Source organism: Leptonotus elevatus, chromosome 15, assembly GCF_054856555.1.
Source record: "Leptonotus elevatus isolate MCC_2025b chromosome 15, RoL_Lele_1.0, whole genome shotgun sequence".
Lineage (NCBI taxonomy): Eukaryota > Metazoa > Chordata > Actinopteri > Syngnathiformes > Syngnathidae > Leptonotus > Leptonotus elevatus.
Window position 1 is genome coordinate 15,999,684 of NC_141253.1, and position 26,955 is coordinate 16,026,638.

Here is a 26,955-nt window from a genome sequence, read left to right on the forward strand (position 1 = left end):
GCATAAGCAAGCTAGAAGGGTTGCGCAAAACGACTGCGACACGGCTATCCGCCATTGTTGTTGACGGTTCGCGCCCAATCACGCGAGAATTGGCGCATAAGTCATCAATCTGGTGACAATGCGTCGTCATCGAGCTGCGACCATTACGTCATCACTGGAGGCGTATCCTGCATATGGTGTCCAGACGGATGCGTTTTGAAATCTTTCCACTCTGGAGCCCGGTTTCAAAAGTGATCGGTTTCAAGCTCCGTCATCGTGTGGACAAACGGCCTAAACGGTAAGAAACTTGTGAGGATACATTGAAACTGGCTTTCATGTGGACGGGTCCTTAGAGCTGTGGATCGCATTGTGGATTGTGTTCGGTGAGTCAGTCTCAGGCCTTCGCCGGAGGTCAAGACACACACCTGACTCAAAGGATTTGTGATGATATGCATCATTGGTTGCATGTGATCACACTGCATTGCTTGGCCTATCTGTGCTGCAGGGAATTTGGTGCACTCCGTATTCGACTTGTGTCTGTTGTGATGGTACATCGTGTCATGTAATTTCGTTGTTATTGTAAATCCTTTCGTACTATGTCGAGCCAAAAAAGAATGTGGTTGGATGAATATATGTAATATGAATTCGCATGCATTATAGCACGCATGGTGTTCCACAGGGTTCAATCCTGGGGCCTAAAACAGCAGTGGTTGTTTTAAAGTGCTTTTTTGTTATTTGAATGTTAGTTGTAAATAGTTCATTTGTGTCTTAGCATTGTTTAAAAAAAAAGCTCTTTGCTATATCAAACAAACAATAATTTGCTTAGAGGCATGATCACTTTGATGCAACAACATCAGCTAATGATAACGGGAACGAAGATGAGTTTCATTCTATTCAAGCATAACCACGTTCCTCTGGATTCATATAATCCAGATAGATATTGCAGCACGTTTTGTATGAGCACATGCATGCTTTACTATTGTTCACCTCCGGCACTAATGCAGCTGCAGTTAAACTCCTCAGATGGTCTAATATTATCTAGCAGGCAGGAGATTAGCTCTAATCACATTGATGGGCCCATCTCCTCTAAGCCGCCATACACCTCCATGTGCCCGCAATAGCAAGACATGTTTTTTTAAACATCCATAATACTTGTTAATGTGTGCACAGTAAAGACAACATTCCACCCCTTCCGTCATTTTGAGTCAGGTTTTGAACACAGTACACACCCAGTCAGACGGAAATCATATAAATACAACACAATAGCCGGTTGTCAACTAGAGCTGCTTTAGTGTTCCAGATTCTAACTCTGCAGTTCAACCCGATTAGCAAGGAATCCGAGCCAGTGTGTGTGTTTCATTGTGTGTGCTGTGCGTGTGTGCGTACACATGTATTCATTTGGAAACACCTTTCACTAATTTAGGACATGAAACACTGGTTGGCCTGGAAATAAAAATCCCTGCAAAGCTTTCGCTTTGCCAATTGATAAGGCAGACTTATGAAAGCACACATTTGATTTGATCGCCCTGTCTTTTTTTTATTTTTTATTGTTGACCTTTATTAGGCTCATAAAAGCAATGCCAGCTACATAAATAAGGCACATAATGTTTGGCAGAACTCAAACATTACTTTCTATAGCACTTTGATTAATCGATTATCAAATTAATCGACAACTATTTTAATAATCATGTAATCGTTTGGAGCCATTTTTTAGTTCAAAATTGTCCAAATCCTCTGATTTCAGCATATCAACAGTAATTGTTCACTGATTTCTGTAGTCCTTCATGAAAGAAGACTGATTATCTTTTGTGTTTAATCAAAATAAGACATTTGCAAACATATGTTTGTTTTTTTTACTTTGGAAAACAATGACTGAACCGTTCACGTAGTACATCATCAATCCGCCCTTTTTTTTTCACTCCACGAATACTAAGTATGAAATAACACCAATCACTGGTTAATAGAGTAATCAGGTAGAAAATGTTTTTGTAATACACTTTAATGCAAAATTAAAATTGATCCAATAGTTGATTAATCAATTGAATGATCGATTCTAAAAATATTCGATAGTGACAGCACTACTAGCACTTGACCTCATTAGGGTCAAAGAGAAATGAGAGACTAAGGAGAGTGGCAGTAGACAACCTGGACTGGTCGCCAGTCAGTCGCAGGGCACATAAAGACATAAAACTATTCACACTAACATTCACACCTTTGGAAAATGAGTATAACCCAAAAAGAAAACAAAGGTGCTAAATTAGCCACTACAATTTGTCTCAGGTTTGATAAAGCCTGTATCCCACTGAGAGGGTGAACGTTTGCGAAGGTAGCAAATGTTGATTTCTCCTCAGGGTTCGTTCAAGGTCTTAAGCGTTTGCTACATTTTTGCCAACATTTTTAATGTTTATTGTTGCACACATGGTCAACACACGCTGATATGTTCAAAATTTCCTCTTGCATGTTGATTTCTCGTCAGGGTTCATTCAAGGTCCCAGACGTTTGCCAAACGTTCGGCAACAGTTTTGTCTTTCTTGTTGTAAGGAAATGTTGACATATTCAAGGACGTAAAAACGTCTGAAAGCGACCATGAACGAGCCTTGACGAGAAATCAGCATGCACGATCTTCGCAAACACTCGCAAATGTTCGCCCCGCAGTGGAATACGGGCTTAAGTCATATATTGTACATGTACAATTAATTAATTTGCATGTCCTCCTGCAACGCACAAAATGAACTGCACAGCAATTTAGCGCATTTTGGCAGACCCAATCCCAATCCCTCTTTAGTCCAAAAATCAGCAGCATCCACATCTGTTTGCCGGTGCAATCAAATATGTTTTGCATGTGCAAACCTTTAGCAAATCTGGTTTTTATTGAGTTTCATAGTAAGTTTGAAATCAACTGAAACATTGGCCTGGTGAACCTACCAACATTTTTGGCAGTGCTGGTTCTTACTGTTTTGAACGAGTCTGCTTTCTTCACGTGACTACAGGTGTTTGTTTTTTATTTTATGTTATTCTTGCCACAAAGCCCCCCTTGTCAAGACCGGTCCATTAATCTTGAAAGAAAGTGTCTAAGGGAAAAAAAGTAACACAAATTAAGCAAGACTGCATCTTTGACGTCTCATTTGAGGTGGCAGTTCAAACTCTCCTGCCTTGTGCAATTTTAGAGAATTTTTTTTCTTCTTAAAGGTGCTGGTGCTTTCTGCTTTAGAATTGTCTTTGTCATATTTTTTTTTTTTTTTTTTTTTAGGCCGATACCGATTTTTGGCAGAAAAAAATTTGCGATTATCGATTAATCTACCAATTATTTAAAAATATATATTCAATTAATGAAATTATTATTTCAATATAACTTGAAATGACCATGATAAAATAAATCAATAACAATAGAATAAACTAAAATAATAGCAGGAAAAAACAGTAAGAACAAATACTGTTCCTATGTATTTTGGCCTCTTGGGGGCAGTGTGGTGCGATGCATCCATGGCATACACACTTAAAGTGAGTACAGAAGAAATTTGCGACTGAGTTCTATTAAAGTTACTCATTTTTCACACATTGGGAATAATTTGTGCCTTTTGCGTAGTGTTATCTTACCTGTGGGTATGTGTTCCCATAGCATTTGTGTGTGTATATTCGTTATTTGAAAGGAAAACACTCCCGCATTTGAATAGGATCCTCCCTTTGCTTTTAGCATTATCGCTAGGTTAGCAATGTTTTAAAAACGAAGCATGTTTTGTATTTAAAAATTCAGTGGATGTAATTCTTGTTGTCGTGTGTTTAGTTTAACAGTTAACTCCAACTGGGGTGTCATTAAACAGCTTAAAGGACGCTTAGGGACAACAGAATAACCATAATAACACACGCTACACACTTGTTGGTTGCTAATGCTACGCAAGCAAAATGGTGCATTCAGGGTACTTCCACAGCGTCAGAAACCTCAGTTTTATGTTGGCAATTCTTCTTTTGTGTGAATTAAATTGAATGAGGCATTTTGTGCCATTCTTGAACTGGCTTCAAAAAGGAAAGACGCTGAACTGGCACATTAACTTCCCCTTCCACTCATGCTCATTCTGAGGCAGCCAGTCTTTAATAAATATGAAACAAAAGCAGCACAATGAGAGAGTTGTTAGTCTGCCCATGTCCCAGATCATTGACTGAGCACACTGTGCTGAATGAGGAGTCCTTCAGAGTTGGGCCCCGCTTGATTTGCCGCCCCACAGCCTGAAGACAGGGAAACTCACTTCTGCCTCCCTGAGGCAGATTTTGTTGCTCAAATACCCAACAACACTCAGCAATATTACATCACTATTTACTTTCCCAATGTGGTCTCGCAGGTGGAATATAACATATGAGAAATGACGCTGTCTCTTGTGAGAGAAGCACTAGCAGAGCAGATACAAGGAAATGTGAAAGAGGAAGTGGTCTCAGCAGTGAGCCTGATTTATTCATAGATGATCTGTTAGCTTGAGAGTCCCTTAAGAAAGAAAGGATGCCAGTGTGTTAGCCGATGATGCGAGAAAACAGTCACTGTCAGAATCAAGGCACCGACTATCAATATGCGATGGCTCAATGGTTTAAAATGAAGCGTTTTGCTTATCTTTGAATTCACATTTCAATTTTAATCAACATTGTTTCATGAAAACAACAAAATACACAAGTACTACAAGACTTTTGCCATTGGATGTCTATGAACAATTCCGAGCTTACGTCACAATTGAAAATGGCGGTCTCACTCCGTGAATACAAGATGTCCGCTCATTGAAAAGCATTGTATCAATGTAATTTAATTTGTGAGGATTATTTTGATGTCAAAATGGGGTGAAATGTTGTTTGACCTCTATAAAAATCTGCCCGCGGCGGAACGAACAGAAATTGGACATAATTGGTCTAATATTAGATGAATTTCCTTACAAACAGCTAAGAGGCACTTGTACATTATGACATTACTAAAAACTGAAAGACTCAAAACCGCTACTTAATTCTTAGGTTATCTGACTATTGTATATTATGCAAATGTAGGACTGTTCCACAGAAAATGTGCGACGTGTAAGATAAAACATGTAAAAAAGCAAACTAAAAAAAACTAGCATGGATCATTAGCTAGCAAGGAGCTGTGATGATCTCGAGTTGGGTTAGCCTGCTTGCCAGGCAACACTCTTAATAATCTATACAAAGAGTAGGATATTTGCGTCAATAATTTCAGCCATTTGGACAATTAAAGTGATATTTTGCTTATTTTGATTTAGCTAACCCTTATGTTTACCCTCCCGTTGCTAAGAAAAATGGGTAAAGTAAACCTCACTCGGAGGAGAGTGGAGGAAGCTTTACTCCTTTTATAGAGATAATGATGCAAGCTGTTTAAAGCCTAAAATATGTAGAAAACAAAATAATACATTTGATCACGCTCAAAAATGATTCTTACCACTTTGGAATTGCTCACTACAAAGCACTGTGGTCTTGGTTAGCCTCCATTTCGAATGTCCGGTTCCACTTTTTCACTGCTTTTACACATTTTCTCCGATATTCAAGGTCCATGGGAAAAACGTGGAAGGATAATTCAGTTTTCATGTTCCAACCACTATTGCTCACTTTATTTTTAAAATGAGGGGAAAAAAGGCTTCACACTTCCTTTGGTAATTTGGTGAAAAGTTATTTTTCAAGTTCCCTAATTGGACTGAACCTTTACCCTTCGCCATACAATTGCTTGGCAAACAAAACAACATGCCACGGCCTCTTATCGATTATATCAAGATCTTTATGGCCGTCCTGTTGGCACTAGTCACATATTAGCAGCTGCTTAACACCGTATCATTCAGCGAAGTATTGAGTACCTGCCTCTAACTGGAACGGAAGCTGTTATATTTTTCATTTGTCATTGACAAATAATTTTCTCTGTTACAGCTAATGTGTACAGAAAGATGTTGAGGGACTAAAAGAAGCCCCTCCTCTTTGACATTTTGCTGAATTTAGGGGATTTATGTGCTTTCTAACACACATCCCATATGCTATTACTCATTTTAGCTTAAGACTGAATGGTGTCAAATCTGAAAGACCGTTGTTGGCTTGTGGCCTTGTGATGGAGATTAGAGCAGATTTAAGTCTTGGTCACAAAGTATGGACCTATAAGAGCAGTCACCTGACTCCTTTGGCTGTCAATACAGACAATTCAAGAGAAAACGGGATGATTGTGTATCTTATAGGTGGCCACGGGAAGAAAACAGCAGTAATTGGGAGACTTGGTAAGCTGTTGTTGTTTACCACATGAAAGCTGGAGGTCAATTATAATGAAGTGTAATACTTTTTATGCTACATTTACTATTGAAAATATTATCATAATGGAACATATGCACAAAAGATAAACAAAGCTCGCCACAGATATAAAGGTGGCCGAGTGATAGTCACAGTAGCTCAGTGATTAGATTAGATTACTGGTAGGTTAAACTTGTCGTCATTATGCATGATACAGGTTTATAGTCAGAGGTCACCTGTAGCAGTTTGTTCCTGGTTCAAATTGAAGTGGGATTTAATTTTGAAAAATAATCTTCACACATTCCATGTGCCTCCTGGTCGCGCCCATCGATGGCCACTTTGCCACAATTGTCTCGCTTTGAGTACTCTGTCATGTGGTGTCTTTCCCTTCCAAAAATTAATGGATTTATGTATTAAAATTATTTAGGGTGTATTCAAACCAGAAAAGTCTTTTAGTCCACTTGTTTGGTCCGGACCAAAAGCGGACTTTGATTTTTTTTCGTTTGGTGCGTTCATATTCACACTGTGCTTTTTGCAAGTGGACTATATTGCGTAATCACGTCGACCCGTTTGACGATCTGTGCTCCCATGGGACAAAAATGACGAGGAAATAGAGGAAAACATGATTCTACGTGCTGCATTGCTGCTCTGCATATTTGTGGCGTTATTAGATGAAAGATATTTGCGAGCGTCAAGAGTAGCTCATTCAACGGAGGTTCCGTGACGCTGTTTCTAATTTTGGAACGCAACGTCGATTGCGTGCAGTAACCGGAGGCGCGTGCCCACCACAACATTCTGACAGCAACGTGGCTAAACAATGCGGATGATTATGAATGGATTTAGCACAATATTCACTAACGGGCAATGTTTCCCGAATGCGATGCTTGGCTACGGTGGCTTCTTAAGCCCAAAAAAGGCGCATATGTCCTGTAGTTGGAGCGAATTAGCCGTAGTTTGTATTTAGACTGCAAAGCAAACCGCACGGAGTGCGTTTGGAAGCGGACCGAGACCGCCTGAAAAAGTGGGTCTCGGTCCGCACCAGGATTCGTTTGTGTATATTCAGACCTGCACAAAAGATCAGCGTGGGAAACGAACTCTGGTCCGTTTAAAGCGGACCAAACAGTGCAGGTTAGTTTATTTAAGGATGGGCATTTACCGATATCAGATATCGGAATCGGGCTGATACCGATTATATATTATATTCCAAGGTATCGAGTCTCTTAAAGTCTGCCGATACCAGTCAATGGCGCTATAGTCATTGGTTTAATAAAAATAAAAAAATAAAGTTTTCGAGTAATCTTTTTTTATGTGCTATCCCATTTATTGCTGACATATGATACTTATACTAAATGACGATTCCCTCAAACCTGTTGTGTGACAGTGCTCATGTAGCTTGAAACCCCTGAAAGCATTCATGTTGGCTTACTTGGGTGCGAACGCCAGTTTCACCCTTGTCTGCAGACCACTTAAACGTTGCCAATCAGCCGTGTCCGATAGCGCACACCATTGCAGGCGCGGACCCTTTAGACAACCACCTGTCCCACCTTCTGCATATATTCCCGTACACCCAGCCACACTGGGGCCTGAACAAAGTGCACATCGGTTTGAAAAGCGACACAAATGAGAACACCTGACTACTGTGAGCAAAGGGCTGTGCTGTGCGATAAGAGTGTCTAATCACAACGTTGTAAGGAAGTCATAAACTGTTGTTCTTGTTGGCTGTAATGAAAGCAAGAGATTAAATGCGCGTCGGCCTAACTTCCAATCAAATATGGGCTTTGAATGAGAGGACACCTGACACCTTTCAGTCCTGATATTGACCTTTTGCACGTGATGTTACAGCCCTCATGGGAACGCCCCCTTTGGGGACACTGGGCGGCAAAAGAAACACTTGCCTGTATTGTAACCATTGAATTTCGTACAGCGTAACATCCTTTATCTAATTGATTATCTTATAAAATGGTCATATCTTGCTGCGCGATCGGTTGTACAGACAGACAAAGGAGTCAACCAAATGTTGCTTTTTATCGCATACCTACTAATGAAGACGAACGACGTCGATTGATAGCAGCAATCAACAGAAAAGACTGGCAGTATTCACAGATTTTAAGCGATCATTTTTTGCGAGGTTAGTAGATAAATGTTCATACATTTTACTGGTAAACGTACAGTCTAATAACAGAGGTGTCGAATTACGTGTTTCAAATCACATTAACGAGCCAAATAGTTAGCGTCCACTCCAACTGCACGAACACACATCTTACTTTTAAAATGTACCTTTTTCAAAATTATTACGTGCATTTGACTGTTTAATAATGGGGGATTTCGTCTTTGTGCTTGGAGTTTTTCACTCTGGAGCCGGAGTCATATTCATGAAATGACTGCCTAGCTTGCCACTACGATTTGTTCCATGCTAGTAAACATAGTAACATAACATCATCACAGCGTTTCAATATAGAACGGACTGTGTAAAAATAAGTCAGTCAGCATGATCAACGAGTTTTACCCTAAGTATATTGTCCCCGGTGTGAACGTAGCATCTCGTCCCAGAGACTCAGCCAGCGACAAGCTTTTGAATCAGTCCGTTAGATTGTGAATTGGTGGGTTTAAATCCCATCCCAGGTTTTTCTCCGCCGTTTTCTTCTAATGTTTTTTTTTAACCCACATTCAAAAAACATGCTTTTATGTTAATTAAGACTTAATTAGATTGTTCCTATAGGTACGAAGGGGAGTATGTTTTTTGTTTTTTTTGTTTGTTTGGCTATGCAGGCTGTGCCCTGCCATTGATTGGCAACCACTCTAGGTTGCCTCTTGCCCAAAGTCAGCGGGCATAAGGTCCGGGAGGACAAGGACAATGAGGGCACGCGTGATACAAAATGGAAGGATTGATTGATTATGCAACAACAAAACTGCTGCTTTCATAATATTAAGTAGTGACCCGAGATTATAGGACATGGGGAGTACAAAGACAAAGAGAGAAAATCTGAATTCTTAAATTTGACACACAAGGAAAATTCATATTTCAAAATGGTAATGAAGGGCCTTATCAATTAATCAGCCAGATAGTTATAATGGCCGATAATATTAGGCCTTTTCAAAAATAATAATGATAATCGGCTGGAATTTTGCCAATTTAAACACTGATATAATCTTACTTTCTAGTCGTGTTGATTTTATCCGCCATTTTTTAATTTAGTCTGTTTTAGTCCAGTTTTTATCATAGTTTGTCAATCTCATCCCGTTTTTATCCAGTCCATTTTTAGTCGACTATAAATCTAGCGTTTTAGTCTTTATTTTAGGCCAAGAAAACATCATTTTATTCATCTAGTTTTAGTCAACAAAAACTGTTGACGTTTTAGTCAGGACAATCATTTTACTCCTGTATATTTTTTTTGTCAGCAGATTATGTTGAACATTACGTACCGAAAACTATTTCACATAAAATGTTCTCTCATCATTTTGATGGAAAAACAATTTAACACACAATTACAGTATATCAACAAGTGGCTACTATGGCAATATGCTAGGAGCTAGTAAATTAGCCAGCATTAGTTAGCAGTGGGATTAACATTATTGTTGGAACGTTCTAGCCATTGGATTAATGTTGCGTTATAACTATAATTGACTTTTTCTTTTTATTTTAACCTTTCACCGTGAATCCAATGTTTGTGCATGTTGCACTAGCTAGCTGCAGATTTGAAAGGTGGTGTGTCGCATGGCAAAAATCATATAATTTTCGACATAGATTTTAGTCCAGTTTTTATTAAGTGAAGTACATTTTCGTTTCGTCTTCATTAGTCGACAAAAATGCATACTGATTTAGTCCCTGTCATTTTGTAATGTTTATTAATGAAAGTTTTTGTCTAGTCTAATTTGTCTGGTGAAAAATGTTACAAAAATTATTTTTGTTTAGTTTTCATTGACGAAATCAACTAATTTCTAGTAGTGCTGCTTTAAAGTAGTTATGTGCAGGAAGTAAAGGATATGCATGTTTGACAACATTATTCTGTAAGAATTACGGTATATGTCCTTGTCATTCTGTCATATGCCCATTAAAACACAATGTATCTTAGGCCTATGTAAATACATGTTGGCTAAGGGATATTAGTATGCTTAGTGTGCATCATTAGTGTTAACAGTAGGCATGGGAAAGTGCAATACCAGGTATGGGTGTCGGGCCATACCAGCCTTATTTTAAGGTACAGTATCTGTACTCAGGATGGTGAGCGATACCAGTATCGGTCGCCCCCTTGTGGCCATTTTACGAATGTGAATGAGAAATTAGAAGAAGAGAACATTTCCATGCAATTTTAAGGATGAATTATATATTGACATGTATAGGACTTTCTTGCAAATTATCTGTCATTGTTTTTTGTTTTTGGGGGGGAGGAGGCGGATTTTATGTATCAAAAGTACAGCGCAAGTGGCATCGGTACTTGGTATCTGTAACTACTCGAGTCATCAAACTGATATCGGTCTGAAAAAATAACAACCTAGTAGTTCATAGTCAGAGTTAGAATCCATAAATTTCTAAGGCATCTCTGTGGAAGATGACATGTGACGTGAGAAAGGTGTCTCTAATTTTTTATTTTGAAGTAGGGCTGGGCGATATGGCCAAAAAATAAAATCTCGATTGTCATGCAAGACGATTACGGTTTTTATCGATTTTTCTCTAATAAACCCTACAAACATTTATTTAAAGGTTTCATTTATTCAAAAATAATTTCTGTGCAAAATGTTCAGACAACAATAATGTATACTGATTCTAAATTAGTTTTAACATAAACTTAACCTTCCTAATTTGTACTTAAATGCCATAATTAAGTAGTTGGTAGCTATTGTAAACATGTCTTGTTAAAGCACCCATCCAGCATTCTGCCACTTGTGCAACATTACAACTCACAAAAACATTTGAATGTAACAGAATATAAGAACAGTAGCTTTTAATCATCTAGAAGACAAAACTCGATTTCACGATTTAGCTAGCAAATTTACAACAATTAGATTTTTAAAATGACGATGTATCGAAATTAATTCCCTATTTTGAAGTATTTTTGAAATATTTTAATTTTATAGTCTAAATCGAAAGTTAAATTCATCAGTTCATGCTTTTTTTCCCCATGTTTTTGTTCTTGAAAATTCCTCTGTTGTGAAGTAAACAATACAAAAACAATCATGTTTTTTGCATGTCATAGCTTTGTTGTAAGTGTTGAGGGACTAAAAAGAAGCCATTTTATTTATTGTACTTTTTTTTTAAATGATTGGCTAAGTAATTAGTTATTGGAAGTTTTTTCTCTGCGAATATCAGAATCCATATGGGTCGGACCCTGTCTTAAAAAATGTGCTTGCGCTGTCATTTATATTAGGTAAATGGAACCTAATTGTGGAAGTCAGCTCACAAAATGTTCACAGTCCTTATGTCCCATTTATTTTAACTTTGTAAATATATTGTAATTTTTTGTTTGTTTGTTTGTTTAGGCCGCAAAATACTGTACCAGGGTTTTATTTTTCATTAAAAACAGAAACCAAAACAACTACTACACTCGTTATGTACCACACTCACTATCCGGAATGTTTTCATGCTAAACTTCGATTCAAGTACTTTCAGGCGGATCCATGAATTCAATATTGTTCTTCAACTGTGTCTCCTCCAGCTCAAGATATCCTTCAATGAGTCGAGCCTCCACAGCACATATGAGTACCCATCAGAAAGCAGCACGTGGGACAGCGGCGAGGAGGCGGACGAGGACAAACCAGAGGAAAAGGTCCCTGAGGAACTGCCCAGCATGGTGGGACGCATCCACATCCCTCGGCCCACTTTCGCAAGCTCGCCAACGCATCCCAACAACAGCAACGGTCAGATTTTGTTTTGTTGAGCAACAAATACAGCAATTAGGAAGTCATTGGATTGTAAAACAGTCCTGGTTTACGGGACACACTTTAAGGACTTAGGCTGCCTGCAGATGCATAAAAAGTCTTAAATTGCTATTTACATAAAATATCCATTTTCTATACTTACCTGTTGAGGGGAGCTAGAGCTAACCACAGCTTACTTGGTGGCCAGTCAATCACAAGGCACATGGAGAGACGACCACTAAACCGACACTGCCTGCCTGGGTGACTAATTCCCAAAATAAAGGCACATTGATTTCAAAATGCAAGACATTGAAACACACAATGTATGGAATTCATAATTTACTTATTCAATGCCGTTGACCGGCAGCTACTGAACCTACTATTAATTATACACGAGTATAGCGGGGGGGGGGGGGGGGGAATGTTTTTTTAACTCATTCACTGCCATTGACGGCTATAGACGTCAAAAATTCATTTGAACTATTTCTATTAGTTTAACATGTTTTCCCCACTTTTGTTAACAAGAGTATGAAAACCTAGGGAAAAAATCATATTGTACATTTAGAACAGATATAAAATGTGTGATTAATCGTGAGTTAACTAGTAAAGTCATGCAATTAATTACGATAAGAACATTTTATCGCGTGACGCCCTTCATTTTTTATAATCTTTTTTTTTTATCGTGTCAGGCGATTAAATGTTTGTAATTGTAATTAATTGCATGACTTCAATAGTTAACTCACAATTAATTGCAAATTTTACATCTGTTCTAAATATACAATAACAAAAATTCTAGGTTTTCATACTTTTGTTAACAAAAGTGGGAACAATTTTAATTCAAATGAATATTTGATGTCTATAGCCGTCAATGGCTGCAAATGAGTTATGGGTGGGTTTTTTTTTCAATTAAGTTGCTATCAATGGCCATTGTTCATAATACTTTTAACCATTTAGTGTAGTAATTATTGTATAATATGTCATTGCCCTTAAGAGACTACATAATACCACTTTGATTCAAATGGCATTTTAGGATAAGCGGTTCCAATAATGGCTTGATGGATGTATAGAATTTGAGAATGCTTAGGCTATTAAGTGGGAGGATGGGGACCCCTAATGGACTCTTTCTGAACTACAAGGGTTGGATGGCGCATGATCCAGTTCACCTATTTGCACTCAGCCCAAAGAAAATGTATTGTGATGTTCTAACTCTATCTTCTTATGTGCAGACCTCTCTAACTACATTCCCAAGCACTCGATAGACTTCAGCGCCTGGCAGGAATACAAACAAGAGGACAGTGTTAACAAGGAGGAGGCCACTTCCCAGCAGACGCAGATAACCGAGGAGGTCATGGTGAGAGGATCACAATTGTATTTTTTTTATTCATTTTTTTCAACGCTCAGTATGTGTTCCACCCCCAAGGAGCAATGCAGCTTGTTTTCATTCATCCTCTAATTGCTCTCAATATAGTTTTAACATGTTACTGTAAACAAACCAAAAGAAGGTCATTTGTTTGTCACATCCATTACAGAACAGCTCAGTCAACAAGTAAACTTATTGTCAGATGTGGAAGAACCAATATAGGGCAACATTTATATGTCTATCAATGTACAATAAATTACTTATTTATTAGGGGTGGGAATCTTTGAATGTCTCACGATTCGATTCAATTCCGATTTTTGATTCAAAATGATTTGATTGACAATGATTTTTGCTTCAATTTATAGATGTTCAAGAAATTGTAATGATCTACTCCAGTCTGACTCGCTAATGCTAATTAGTGCTCTACTCGCGGCACTATTATCACTCAAAAGAACGTCTCCACGCTTTTTTATTGGAATAACTTGATTGTGACTTTTTCCTTCTACTCTAATGTGGCTACAACTTAACAGTGTATCAGACCGCATGGAACCACACTGCCCCTAAGTGGCTAAATCAAGTACAACATGAACAGTGCTCCCAATAAAGGCACACACAAACAAAGGGAAGATAGTATAATATATTTTAAATAAAATCGATTTGAGACATTTAAAATCGATTCTGAATTGTACTAAATGGGAATCGCGATTCTTATGAGAATCGATTTTTTGGGCACACCCCTATTATTTATGTATTCATTGCCTTTTATGGCCACCTATTACAAATCAAAATGTGTTTGAAGTGTTCAAATTAAATGTAGACATTTTAGCAGTAACATGTCATTAACCATTCAGGAATAACAGTCTTTTTTTTTTGTAGCGTACTGTAGCTCTCCGTTTTTAGGGGCACAATTGTATTGGATTGAGGGACATACAGGCAGTCATCGGATTATGCCAACTGACTTAACCTGAATTTCGTAGGCACTTGGGTATCTGCTACAAAGATATTCTGCTTACGTGCCTCAATCACCAAACTATGATTTTGTTGTGCCAAATGCTTAATCAATGTAGTTACATGAAAACGACCTCTAGCCCCCAAATATGGAATAATATGAGGTGCAAAGTAGTTCATTTTGTACTTGGGCTCAGCAAAAGTTAGCTTTTTACTGAGACTTGATCTTGCGTGTGTTATGACTATAAGTGTGTTGAGCAAGGTCCTGGATATGTGTGCATGCAAGTGGGGTTACAATTTTTAATCGGAATTAATCACATGACTTGAATAGTTGACTCACGATTAATGACAAATTTTGTATCTGTTCTTAATGTACAATCAAATATTTTTTTCATACTCTTGTTAACATAAAAGTGGAAAAAATATGAAACTAATAGAAATATGGTTGCATCTTTTAGTCATTGACACAGTACACTCTAAAAACACTTGTGTCTAAAGTAATCCAATTATTTATAATTACACTTAACGGGTCAATTTGACCCAACTTTTTGGGTTGTTTTATGCAGATTGACCCATTTTTTACTAAAAGACCCATGTCTTGACTCAAAGTTGGGTCAAATAGAACCAAGTAGAGGATCGGTCAATTTTTGACCCATAGTTGGATTATTTTTGACCCAACTGTTTTTAGAGTGCAATTTTATAATAATTCATCAAATTGAGTTAAAGTAAAAAACGTGTGTGATATTGATTTAAAAATGAGTGTTATATTTATGTGTGTTGAGGTGATTTTTCTGCCACTAGATGGCATAATTGCATTTGTAAGATGTTGATGACAGCTCAGTGCATTTTTCTTTTCATATTAAAAAGAATCTAATCTTTAACATGCCTTTCTGCACATTTTTCAAATTGTAAATTACAACTTGACCCGAGTCCCCACAAAAATATGCATTATTATTACATTTATTACTGCTAAATTTTGATGTGGATGTGTCTGCTGCGTTGCGACTAGAATTCCTCCAATACAGGCTTATCAAGTAAGGGACTGTCATTAATCGTGCGTAAAAAAAAAAAATTAGAAAGGAACTTTTAATTAACACACTAATTTTGGCACCCTTAGTGCATACACATGTATGGGTTTTTTTTGTAACAAACAAACAAAATCTGACATTAGGTCCTCCTCAGCAGTAGTTGGCGCTATACTAAGGCAGTTTGACATATATGCGACTCATCATCTGCTTATGAAAGGAAAGTCTTTATTCACATTTTTTTTGTCATTATGGTAAATTAAATTTACGGTATCGGTGAGTACTCAATACTCTTACTGGTATCGGTCTGAAAAAAAGTGGTTGTTGGGCATGATCAGTGGCTTACAAGTTTCAAGATGCAACCTATAATTGTCGTTTTTTTTGTGGTCCTCAGCTGACACCAGCAGACAGTTCATCCCTGTCAGACTACAGTAGCGAGCCTGCGCTCTACTTCTGAGCACTAAAGTAGTAACTCACCAACGGGACCGACACCTGAGGCCAGCCTGCCTGCCACACCTGGACCTGAACCACTTGTAACTTTGCCGGGCCCAAGCACACGTTCCCTGACGCCTTCAGGGAACACAAGCCACGGTACTATCGCCACTCGCCACGGGATTGTCCAAATCTACAGTCGATCGTATTCGTTTTGGTCGACAAACCTTAAAAGCAGCTGGACTGTCTTTTCCTGGACAGTTGATCTGTCTGTCTGATATCCAATTAAATATCTGGTCAGCATCTGGACAGGCGTCCCCTCTCCAAGCCGTCCTGTGACTTTGGTCCATCCTAGTTTACACTTGCATCTGGGCGTTGTGGACTTCAAGTCCAAAACTCCCACTAAGAGCAAAAAGCTGCCAATGCCGATGTGGAGATGACTCCACTGTGACAGTGTTACACAACTCCGTAAACAAAATTCGGACCTTAATTGTGTTTCCTCGCTTGCAGTAAAACATACAAAAGAAGATCTGAAAGGGTGCCACATCATTGTTTTTGTACGTGCATGGTTTTATTTGAACCAACGGCTTAGGTTGTTTCTTACTGTAAAGCTTCCAAATGCCTTTTTTTTTTCTGCTGCTTTTTGTATGTTGTGGCAAACCGTATTAAAGCTGCTGGACGGTTGGTAAAACAGCAGGCAAACTTCAACACCATTCTAACAAAGAGGCCAAGTATAAACGAAATCAACATGCACCCTGGAGGAAGTTGTTGTCAATCTGTAGCAACTCTCATTTTTTGATAAATGCTTAAAAAAAAGTGACCTTTGCCAAAAAATGTCTGTATTGCTGGTGAGTGACGTGCAGTATATCACCCGGCCGAATGTCTCTGCATCCTCCTCCTTGAGCTTCTTGTGTATTTATTGCTTCTCAATGTTGAAGTTTGCATGTCTTAGACCTGCTTATGTACAATTTTGTATGTTTTGCGTGTAAAGGTAGTAAGAAGCTCACATCGGACCTCATGTGCTCTCACATTCCACGGAGAAAGAAAGCTGGTCCACTTCAAATTAATGAAGGTGATTTTTTGATCACATGTGAAAAGTTTAAATGAAGATGTTTTTTTATTGACAGGAATGCACCACGTTTCCTTTTTTTTTTTTACTCATAATGCCAAGTGATTAAAGTGTTGCTGTAATGGCCTCAGCCCTTCTTTACACTCAACCCTGGCCAGTATTGTTGTACAGTTTCATTGTAACACCAGATTATCATAATTAACATTTATTTTCTGCTCGTCATCACCAGATGACCTTTCATAATGCTGCGCCAGTCCAATGACATGTAATTGCCGTTATACAGTCTTGGATGTGAAATGTGTTTGCACTGTCTTTGTTTTTGCTTGGTTTTTGCCAGTGACAAAATACGTGCACTTAAAATGAGGGGCTTCTTTTCTCAAGCGGTTTGACAGCTGATTGTATGTCACGTACAGTGGCTGACTATAAACAAGAAATCCATTTGAGCATTTTTCCAGACTGGAATGCAGAAATCCTTTGTTTTGAGACTGAAACGAAAAGAGTCGTGAAACTGTAAATGACGAATGCACTGCCGAATGATGCAATGGCCGCTTTTGTACACTTGCCACAGCCTTGACTCTTAACTCTGAAGATTGTTGGCCACAGGCGTGTTTGTCTTCAAATTCATTACACAGTATACGTCAAATACAATCCATGGCACTAGTTCTTCTAATTTTGAAACCTTCAAAAAATATATACACATTTAAATAGAATTAAAATGGAAGTCAACATAAAATGTGCTCTATGTGCCCCTTGTAGTCTAAACATAACATTCTGACTAATGCGTTACTAAGTAGAAAAATCCACCTGTGTATGTTCATGCTTAGGGCTCAGAAAACAGGTGAGCCGTGATTGGTCGTTACCTGTGCCCTGAGCAACTGTGATGTCATTTACAGCAGGTGGCAAAGTGGTCTCCCTCTGAGATGGATCAAAACTGCTGCCTAACTAATATTCCACAAATGCAATATTAATCAGAATGTTGTTTATACTAGTAGGGCTGCATTGAACATATTGTAATTTTTGGGGGTTGACTTACCCTTTAAATTCAAAGGCAATGTTTTGATTAACATTTCTAATTCATAAAAAAAAAAATTTACCAGTAATCATTGTTAAAGATTAAATAATATAAAAGTAAGCACTGTTTTGTAAATTCCTGATAGACACATAATGAAGGGAACAAGGTATTTTATAGCAACTGGATTGGTAAATTTTGGATCTTTAAAGTGGAAGTCAACCTTAAACATTTCTTAACAATAATATGTTATATGTGACCTCACTAGTCTAAACAAGACATTTTGATTAATATAAAATTTTTGGAATATGAGTTATGAAGCAAAATCCAGCCATTTTTATCCATCTCAGGTGCCATTTTGCCACTTGCTGTCGACTGAAGATGACATCACAGTTGCTCAGGACTCACGCAACAACCAATCACAGCTCACCTGTTTTCTGAAGCTGCGCTGTGATTGGTTGTTACCTGCGACCAGAGCAACATTGATGTCATCTTCAGTCGACAGCAAGTGACAAAATGGCCGTCTTCTGATATTGATAAAAATGGCTGGATTTTGCTGCTTAACTCATATTCCACTAACGCAATATTAACCAGAATACCGTATTTAGACTAGTAGAACATATTCTCAAAAAAAAATTGGGAGCGGTTGACTTCCCCTTTAAATCATCGTGTTGCTCTTATTTTCTTTTTATTGTTGTCGTATTGCCTGTGGTGATGGTTTAACTCCGACTTTAAAATTTTTGGTTGCACTCCAAATTGTAGATTTCTGTGGTTTTGGACTTTGGAGGTTCCACTGTACAGGGTGTCCATAAAGTCTGGCTGCATGGTTAAAAAAAAATACTTAAAATAATATTTTAAACATGATTTCCATCATTTTCAATGCATAATTGTATGTGCTTTGCAAAATTCAGTTGAGCTCGATGAAATAGCTCTGCATTGTCGTCGATTTCAGTACATTGACTGAATGTGTTGTCTTGTGGTTTAAATCTGTAATCTTCGAGTTCACCTGAATTTTGCAAAGCACATCAAAGTGTGCATTGAAAATGATGGAAATCATGTTGAAAATATTTATCAACATTACAATTGAATAAAAAAAAATTAAGACATATATTTTTTTTAATCATGTACCCAGACTTTATGGATGCCCTATACATTACATTACAGTTTACACACCATGACTGTCTTTTCACATAGTTGAATGTATTTTTAATCTTCTCCACGGCTATTCAACAGCATTGTCTTTAACAAAAGCAACTATAAACTCTTCACTAAAATATTGTCAAATGTAAGCTGCCCTTTTCGAGCATTGCCAAAATGAAATTGTCAAATCCTGTCAGGTGTTCGTATAAAGGAAGACGTGCTATTATAAGTCCATTAAGAGTAGTTAAAATCAACATTTACCAAATGTGAGGACACTCATTATCGCGTAGTAAAGTCCTAAAACTAGCCGTTGACCAGCCTGCGCTCGCTGCATTGAATTCTTGGTGGGATTGTTTGTTGTCTTCGATTCGTCTGCGACTAAAGGACTGAAGAGGTAGCAGCAGTTTTGACACTTGTCTTCAAACACCAGAAATAACTTCCAAAATGGCCATTACCGAGACAAACAAAACCTACAAATCACCAACAAAACCAGCAATGTTTTTTCCGGCTATTCCACTTTGTGGTAAAACACTCCATTTTGTCCACACTTCTTTTTTTTCTTCTTTTTTTTTAAGTATGCATTGCCTCCGCTGTGTAAAATTATTGATGATGATTTGAGCAAAAAATGATGTCATACTTGTACAGATGTACGTTAAATAAATATAAGACTGGAACAAATGTAAATGCTGTCTGGGAATGTATGAGATCATTTGTCAAGTGTGTGCAAAGTTGAGTTGTTTTTGTTTATCAAAGTCAATCAGGCAGACAAGGTTGAGGGGGATTAGCGCATATATGAGAATTTATGATTTTGAAAATGTGGTACTAAGATCACTAATGGTATGCAGGCACAGTTCAATTGTATTTTAGCTTTTTAGTACAATACATTTAAAGAAGTGTGGAACTGCCGATGTGGAGTAAACAGTTTGGACTTGCGCATGTGCAATCCTGTGTTTTTTGCGTTTGACCTACGTTTGACCAAAACGTTCAGAAGACTTGATCAATACGTTTGAACGACTTGGCGATATGTTCGAACGACAGCCTCGTCAAAACTGTTTACTCCACCTTGGCAGTCCCACGCTTCCATATATCTTCAAGGACTATTTAAAAAAAATTATTTAGGTACGATTTTTATTGAACTGTGACATTCAATACATTTTAATTGATTTAAGTAAAAAAACAAAAATAGCCTATTGCATTGTTAATGTTTAAATTGAAAGATGGTGCAATGTTTTTACAATAGTATCAAATATACTTTTTTAATAGTCCACCGTCTTGTTTTTCATGAGCACGTCTTAGGCCTACTACACTACATTATTTTGTCAGGCATGATTGTGGAATTTGCAGAGCTGTAGAGTATTTTTTGGGGTGGTACTTTAAAAGACACAATGGCCACTGAAATGACTTTAAAGTGATAAAAGTAATATATAAAATGACGGCACCCGGTACCATAATTAAATTGTGTTGCTTATGCTCAGTTTAAAAATGTGTTGTTCATTTCACAATAACTCGATTATTGTGGTAGCAGTTTGCAGCGGAAACAATATATAGATTTTTCAAATATTTTGACTCTCATGCAAAAAGAAGTAACCAAAACATTGAAACATTTCTCAGTATGATGCAGTGCAGTTTTACGGAACAAAACGACAACCATGAATATATATTTTTATAAAAAATCTCTGACAGTGTCAAACAAAACTGATCATGACTGCAAATTTTTGATCAAGCGCTTCTGCTGGAACTTATTACATTGTGCAATATCTCAAATATACCTGCAGTGTTTTTCCTGTCCATCACATTCAGAATGTTGAGAGCAAATCATTTCAGCAGGCCTGTTTTGTCACCTTTAAAAATACAATTAGTCAAATGTTACATTGTTTTTTTCAGATTGGTTTAAGATACATTTTCTCTGATTAGTGTTCTTTCTTGCGAGGCTCAGAGGCTTTACTGAGGTTTCCGGCCTCGTGCTTCAGGACACTCAGCAAAGATTGGGAGCTCTCTAAGATCTGTGAAAGAAGAGCAGCAAATGACATGAAACGTATAGTAGATCATACATAGTTATTATATTAGTACGTTATTGTGCGTTAACAAAAGTGGCAGCGGTGTGTTAGTTGCTTAAACTGCGACGCAACTTCCTTGCAAACCAACATCAAAGTCCTTCAAAATGGCCTCATGGTTGACTATTCCGCTTCTGAAATTGTCGTCAGTACACCTTAACGCTGACTATTCATCCATCTGCTTAGCTTTGGGCCAATTAAAAACAATTGGCCGTGTGTAGCGCAATTGATTGCCATTCACTGCTGGGTAAAGGATCATCATATAGAACACAATGTGGAAATGATTCCACTCATGGTTGTCTGCTTCCGACGGAGAAAGAAACTTGGACATTTTCACTTAGAGGTGCACTCACTTTTGTTGACAGCAGTAGTACACAGAAAAAGGACTATATGAGTTATTTTGAGGTGGCATTAATTTACTCAGTCTTTTCCCTTAAAGTGTTACCTCATTCACTGCCATTGACGGCTATAGACGTCAAAAATTAATTTTAACTATTTTTATTAGTTAAAAATGTTTTCCCACTTTTGTTAACAAGATTAAGAAAACCTAGAATTTTTTTTATTGGTAATTTAAAACAGATATAAAATTGGTGGATAATTGTGAATTAACTAGTGAAGTCATGCGATTAATTATGATAAAAAATGAATCGCCTGATGCCCCAATTTTTTTATAATCTTTTCTCTTTTTTTTTAAAAGAAAAAAGAAAAGAAAAGTTTATTAAAAATTGTAATTACTTTTTTTTTTAATAATAAAAAAAGAAGAAAAGATCATTAAAAATTAGGTGCGTCAGATGATTAAATTTTTTTGTAATTAATCGCATGACTTTACTAGTTAACTCACGATTAATCACAAATTTGATATCCGTTCTAAATGTACAATATTTTTTTTAGGTTTTCATACTCTTGTTAACAAAAGTGGGGGGAAATTTTTAACTAATATAAATAGTTCAAATGAATTTTTGACGTCTATAGCCGTCAATGGCAATGAATGAGTTAAAGAGTTAGTCGCCTCAAAGATTTTCATTTTACAATATGTTTCTTGTGGCCCAACTAGTCTGAACATGGCATTCTGATTAATATTGTGTTTGTAGAATATCAGTTAAGCAGCAAAATCCAGCCATGTTTATCCATCTCAGGTGGCGGCCATTTTGCCACTTGCTGTCGACTGAAAATTACATCATAGTTGCTCTAACAACCAATAACAAATATCAGGAAAAAAGTGAGCCGCCCTTTGAGAGTGATGAAAACAGGTGGATGTTGATGCTATATTAATCGGAATACTGTGTTTAGACTAGTGGGGGCACATAGAACATACAATTACTGTAAAAAAAAAAAAAAAATGGGGGGGGGGGGGGGGGGTTGACCTCCCCTTTAATAAAATATTTACAAAAAAATGTGGAGGCCGGACCCACTGTTATGACATACTAAACCGTGTCTGAGTGAGTCAATTCAGTATCGTTCAGTATTTCTGTAAGTCAGCAAAGGACACACACCTTGATGTATGCAGCCTCGGTCTCTGCGATGGTGCGGTCAAAGGTGGCGCGTGCAGCCATTCTTTGTGCCAGGCTTTCATTGACCTTACTCAACTTTCCAGAGAAGATACGGATGTCATGCTGCAGTCGTTCCTTCTCCTCTTCTTCCAGCTTGATTTGACGGTTTAACTCTTCCCGCTTGGAGCATAAATCTTCGATACCTGAAGGGGGACAGAAAACAGTAATCAGTGTCATCACCAGGGTTGGGAATCCAGGTTCAGGAAGTAGAAACCTTTCCACAGATTGGCTTTAGCCACAGGTGTTTCAACTGACCTGGCAGTTAAACAAATGTGTTGAGTAGAAGACACTGTGACTAAAACCAAACTGTTTCAGGGTTTTTACTTTCTGGGCCTTGGTTCACCAACCCTGCACCTCGATGCTCTTCCATTGAGTTGAGCTAACCTGTAAGGTGTGTGTTGTGTATGGAAAGGTATGGTGGTCTCAGTTTTATAGTCATCCACATCATCATCAATCAAGCAAAATAAGTGGTGATGTAATGGGTGGGGTGGGGATACACAGCCAAAAACAACCACCTGTATATAGTTGTTATTTAATTGTTGGAGGCAATAACAAAATTACACATATTTGTGTGAAGCCTTCCAGGCTTGCATTTCTCTCATTCCAAAAAGTCCGTTTTCCAAAAATGTCAAGTTTTTCACCCAAAAATTCTCCATTCATTTCCAATGCACATTCAACATTACATGTTTAAATCGTTGTCATTTGAAGAAGAAAAAAATCAGCTCATTCAATTCCCCTTGAAGGATTTTCAACATTCCAAAAATTCCTACTTCATTATTAAAACAAAAAACCCAAACATTAAGATTTTTCTCTTTTTTCCCAGCGTATCCCTACCGATGCAAAAAAAAATCTTGTTTTCTCTTATTCGCTACAGTTTTTGACAGATTCAAACCATTCCAACTTTAAACTGTTCAGCTTTCCTTGCTCCCTTATTTCCTTGCTTCTTTGTTTTCCTGTTACTGTTTCCTTGCTTTCTTGTTATTTTAATTATTCCGCAATTTTTCCTCCTCCAACTACTTCTAGTTTTTAAGAGATTCAAATAATTCCAACTTCAACATGTTCAGCTCATTCTACGTTATTTTATAATATATTCCACACATGGTTATCATTACACAATTTTTCATTCTGCCTCTCATCCTTCACGTGCAATTTCTCCAGAAATTACATTCTCTAGTCATTATGAATGAGTCAGATAAAATTCATAGCGGTTGAAGAAGTAAACAAAGCTTGTTCACTTACAATTGACGAGCTCATTATTGTAATTCTGCAAAGCGCTAGCTTGTTGGCTCATGGCGTAGGTCTTCTCTCACGTCGCTTTAACCGCGTGTGAACGGAGCATGGGTCATGCATGCAGGTCGCTACGGTTACGTAAATAATATAGCTCTTTTTGATGTCACGTTTCAAAGAGTACGCAAAGTGCGGCATGTATGCTGAGCTGGTCAAGTTTAGAATCCGCGACGCGACTACCATCCCTGCACACACACATGCAAAAAGATGCATAGGAAAAATCTGCCCACGCCAGGTATTTTTTTTTAACAATGATCATTACTCAGAACAGTTTCTAATAATTTGCTAATTTCAAACGGGCTATTTGGTGCTAAACCTTGCTTAATGATGTTGCCATTGCGTGATGATGTCAGGCACAATTACGTAACCCATTCTCAAAACCTTTTACATAAAACTCAAAAAACATACTTTCCTCACCTAGTACCATTATAAGACCAACACAAAATATAGAAGCGTAGTAGTGGACATCAAAACAAGAAAAAATGTTAGAAGTTATAATTTGAAGATTTCAATAGCATTAGTCATAACTAAAGTGTTTCAAAACTTTTGACTGGTAGCAATGTCTTCATTTGGATGATGTTATACTCACATGATTGTAGCAGTTGGAGTTATGCTATTGTTTAAAATGTTTAGCAATACTAACTTGAATGAATAAGGAATATATTAAGGCAAAAATGATCTTCCATTAGAACAGGAAAAAACTGACTTTGTAACGTTTATTTTAAACAAGTCATTTGGAGAAGGAACATTTGTGTTAGCAACTGAAATAATTTATAACAAAATCTCCACGCTATTGCATTTAAAAAATACATTTTTTAATGTGCAAAATGTGATAAAGTCATCAACAGATCATCTGACTAAAATGAAAGAGCATCAGTCCACAATTTGCATCTACATATCTCAACAATTTAAGAGTAATAAGAGGACCTAATATGTTTTTGGACTGCAGAAAAACTTTGGAGTACATGGACAGAATCCTCAAAAGCGACTTACTTGTAAATTTTTTAACACAACCTATCAAGACAAAATTATGCTAATAAAATGAAACGTATGCTACTTAAAGCAATACGCCAGGCGCGCGGTGCACTATTTTATATTTATTGGTGCAAAAACTAAAATAAATCCAAAATGTCGAATCAGTTCCTTGTGCAGTCTTTGATGAACCACTTCCTCTGCAAATCAGTGCTCTTTCCTCCGAGGCTCTGACGTTCTACTGAAGTTTCCTGCCTGCTGCTTCAGGACACTCAGTAAAGACTGTGAACTTTCCAAGATCTGTGGGAGGAGAAGCAGGAAATTACATGAAACAATCTGCAGATCAAAAACGCTGTTTGCACAGGGAAGTGCATTGTTTTTCTTTAATAAGGCTTGATATGTTGCCATGATTAGTGAGGCAAGTTGAAGAGATCAGTAGCAGCAGGGTGGGCCTTACTCAATTGTCTTCATGATGGATAAAAATATTGATGAAAACAGCCATTAAGTTGACTTCCTTTGGTAAACTGTACATCCAAAAGATACTGTGCATAGAATTCTTGAGCCCTGCAAAGCACAGTACTTAAACTCATCCTAATGAGACTCAGTTCTCAACTCGGATCTCAGCGTTCAAAGGGGCATTCCAACACACTTCCTGGTATGAGATCAGAAAAGTCCGACTTCCCACCTTTCTCGAATGCAGCATACATCCTGCCATGTCAATCAGACATGACCTTCAGATTTACGACTGTTGACCAATATGAGTTTATAGGACTGTTTCTGTAGCTGGCCCACAAAAACATCTGCATTTTTCAATCCTCTGATTGGTTGTTCAAAGCAAGTGAAATTTGACAAGCAAACATTTATACATTCAATAAGCAGAATCTCTGGCATATTTGAAGACATTTTCTACGTTGTGAAGAACTGCAAATAGTCATTTGTTCAATTTGCAGCATTAGGAGGTTGCGTTTGCTTTAATCATAAATGTCTTAAAAGATCAAGTTACATTTTAACATAAGACTTCTTATTTGATCGCATCTTCATAGGATAGTGTGAAAGAATAGTCAAGCAATAAACTAGTCAGCCTAATCAGGACACACACCTTGGTGTATGCAGCCTCAGTCTCTGCGATGGTGCGGTCGATGGTGTTGTGTGCAGCCATTTTTTGTGCCAGGCTTTCATTAACTCTGGTCAGCTTTTCCGAGAGGCTGCGGATGTCATGCTGGAGTCGTTCCTTCTCCTCTTCCTCCAGCTTGATTTGACGGCTCAACTCTTCCCTCTTGGAAGACAGGTCATCAAAACCTGCGGGGGACAAAGAAAACAAATTGTTACATCAAACCGGCAACATTTTCTTTCGTCTCATATGGTTGAATCGGATCTTAATTCAATTCTGGATCCAACTATTTGGACAGCACTACATATTACAACCCAACATGATACATAGGCTACTGTACAGAGGTTAAATCAGATAACTGAATTTAAATGAATGAGGTTAAATCAGATAACTGAATTTAAATGAATGCCAAATATAAAATTTGGAAAGCACTTATATAAAAATGCTTTGACAAAACTGCTTCACTGAGTCCTCAAAGCACATGTAATGTACTGATGTAATTTACAATAGTACTAACATTGGTATTATCTTTAAATAATTGTGGATTAGTTCCTAAGAAATAAAAGACACCATATTATGGCCATGCATCTCCGTACTTTACAGAACCTTTATCCTGATGGTCAAATGAATAAATGAACCACTTACACTTGACGAGTTCATTGTTGTAAGTCTGCAAAGCAGCAGCTTGTTGGGTCATGTTGGTCAGCTGACAACCGTTGTTAACAAGGTTCTCCTAAACTTGCAAACTTCGAAATCAAAGCATGGCGCTGAGTTGCGCCTAACCTATGATTTTCCTCAGCAGCACCGGCAAACAATGAATCAAATTCGTGACTAAAACAAAAAAACAAAACAAAAAAAGTTCTGCTCAGAGTACGTCGCTGCCTTCTACTTCCTATTTGTAATATTCGTGG

The 26,955-nt window shown here is 37.6% G+C and overlaps 3 protein-coding genes across 3 annotated transcripts in view; 1 reads left to right on the forward strand and 2 right to left on the reverse strand.

Moving 5' to 3' along the window:
• The window catches only part of tprn (taperin), a 34,401-nt gene extending 14,647 nt beyond the window's left edge, over positions 1 to 19,754 (forward strand). The window contains exons 2-4 of the mRNA XM_086097501.1: positions 11,886 to 12,087; positions 13,314 to 13,438; positions 15,815 to 19,754. Of these exons, the coding sequence (XP_085953627.1) occupies positions 11,886 to 12,087; positions 13,314 to 13,438; positions 15,815 to 15,877 (390 nt within the window). The 3' untranslated portion in view covers positions 15,878 to 19,754. The remainder of the gene's footprint in view (positions 1 to 11,885; positions 12,088 to 13,313; positions 13,439 to 15,814) is intronic.
• Positions 19,755 to 20,743: 989 nt separating this feature from the next.
• LOC147162158 (microtubule nucleation factor SSNA1-like) lies at positions 20,744 to 24,288 on the reverse strand. Its single transcript, XM_086096845.1, has 3 exons — positions 23,914 to 24,288; positions 22,618 to 22,817; positions 20,744 to 21,073 (listed from the first exon to the last, which is right to left on the reverse strand). Exons 1-3 carry the CDS (start codon positions 23,963 to 23,965, stop codon positions 20,981 to 20,983), a joined length of 345 nt encoding a protein of 114 aa, XP_085952971.1. The 5' UTR covers positions 23,966 to 24,288; the 3' UTR covers positions 20,744 to 20,980.
• Positions 24,289 to 24,754: 466 nt separating this feature from the next.
• LOC147162159 (microtubule nucleation factor SSNA1-like) lies at positions 24,755 to 26,955 on the reverse strand. Its single transcript, XM_086096844.1, has 3 exons — positions 26,690 to 26,955; positions 26,033 to 26,232; positions 24,755 to 25,233 (listed from the first exon to the last, which is right to left on the reverse strand). Exons 1-3 carry the CDS (start codon positions 26,739 to 26,741, stop codon positions 25,141 to 25,143), a joined length of 345 nt encoding a protein of 114 aa, XP_085952970.1. The 5' UTR covers positions 26,742 to 26,955; the 3' UTR covers positions 24,755 to 25,140.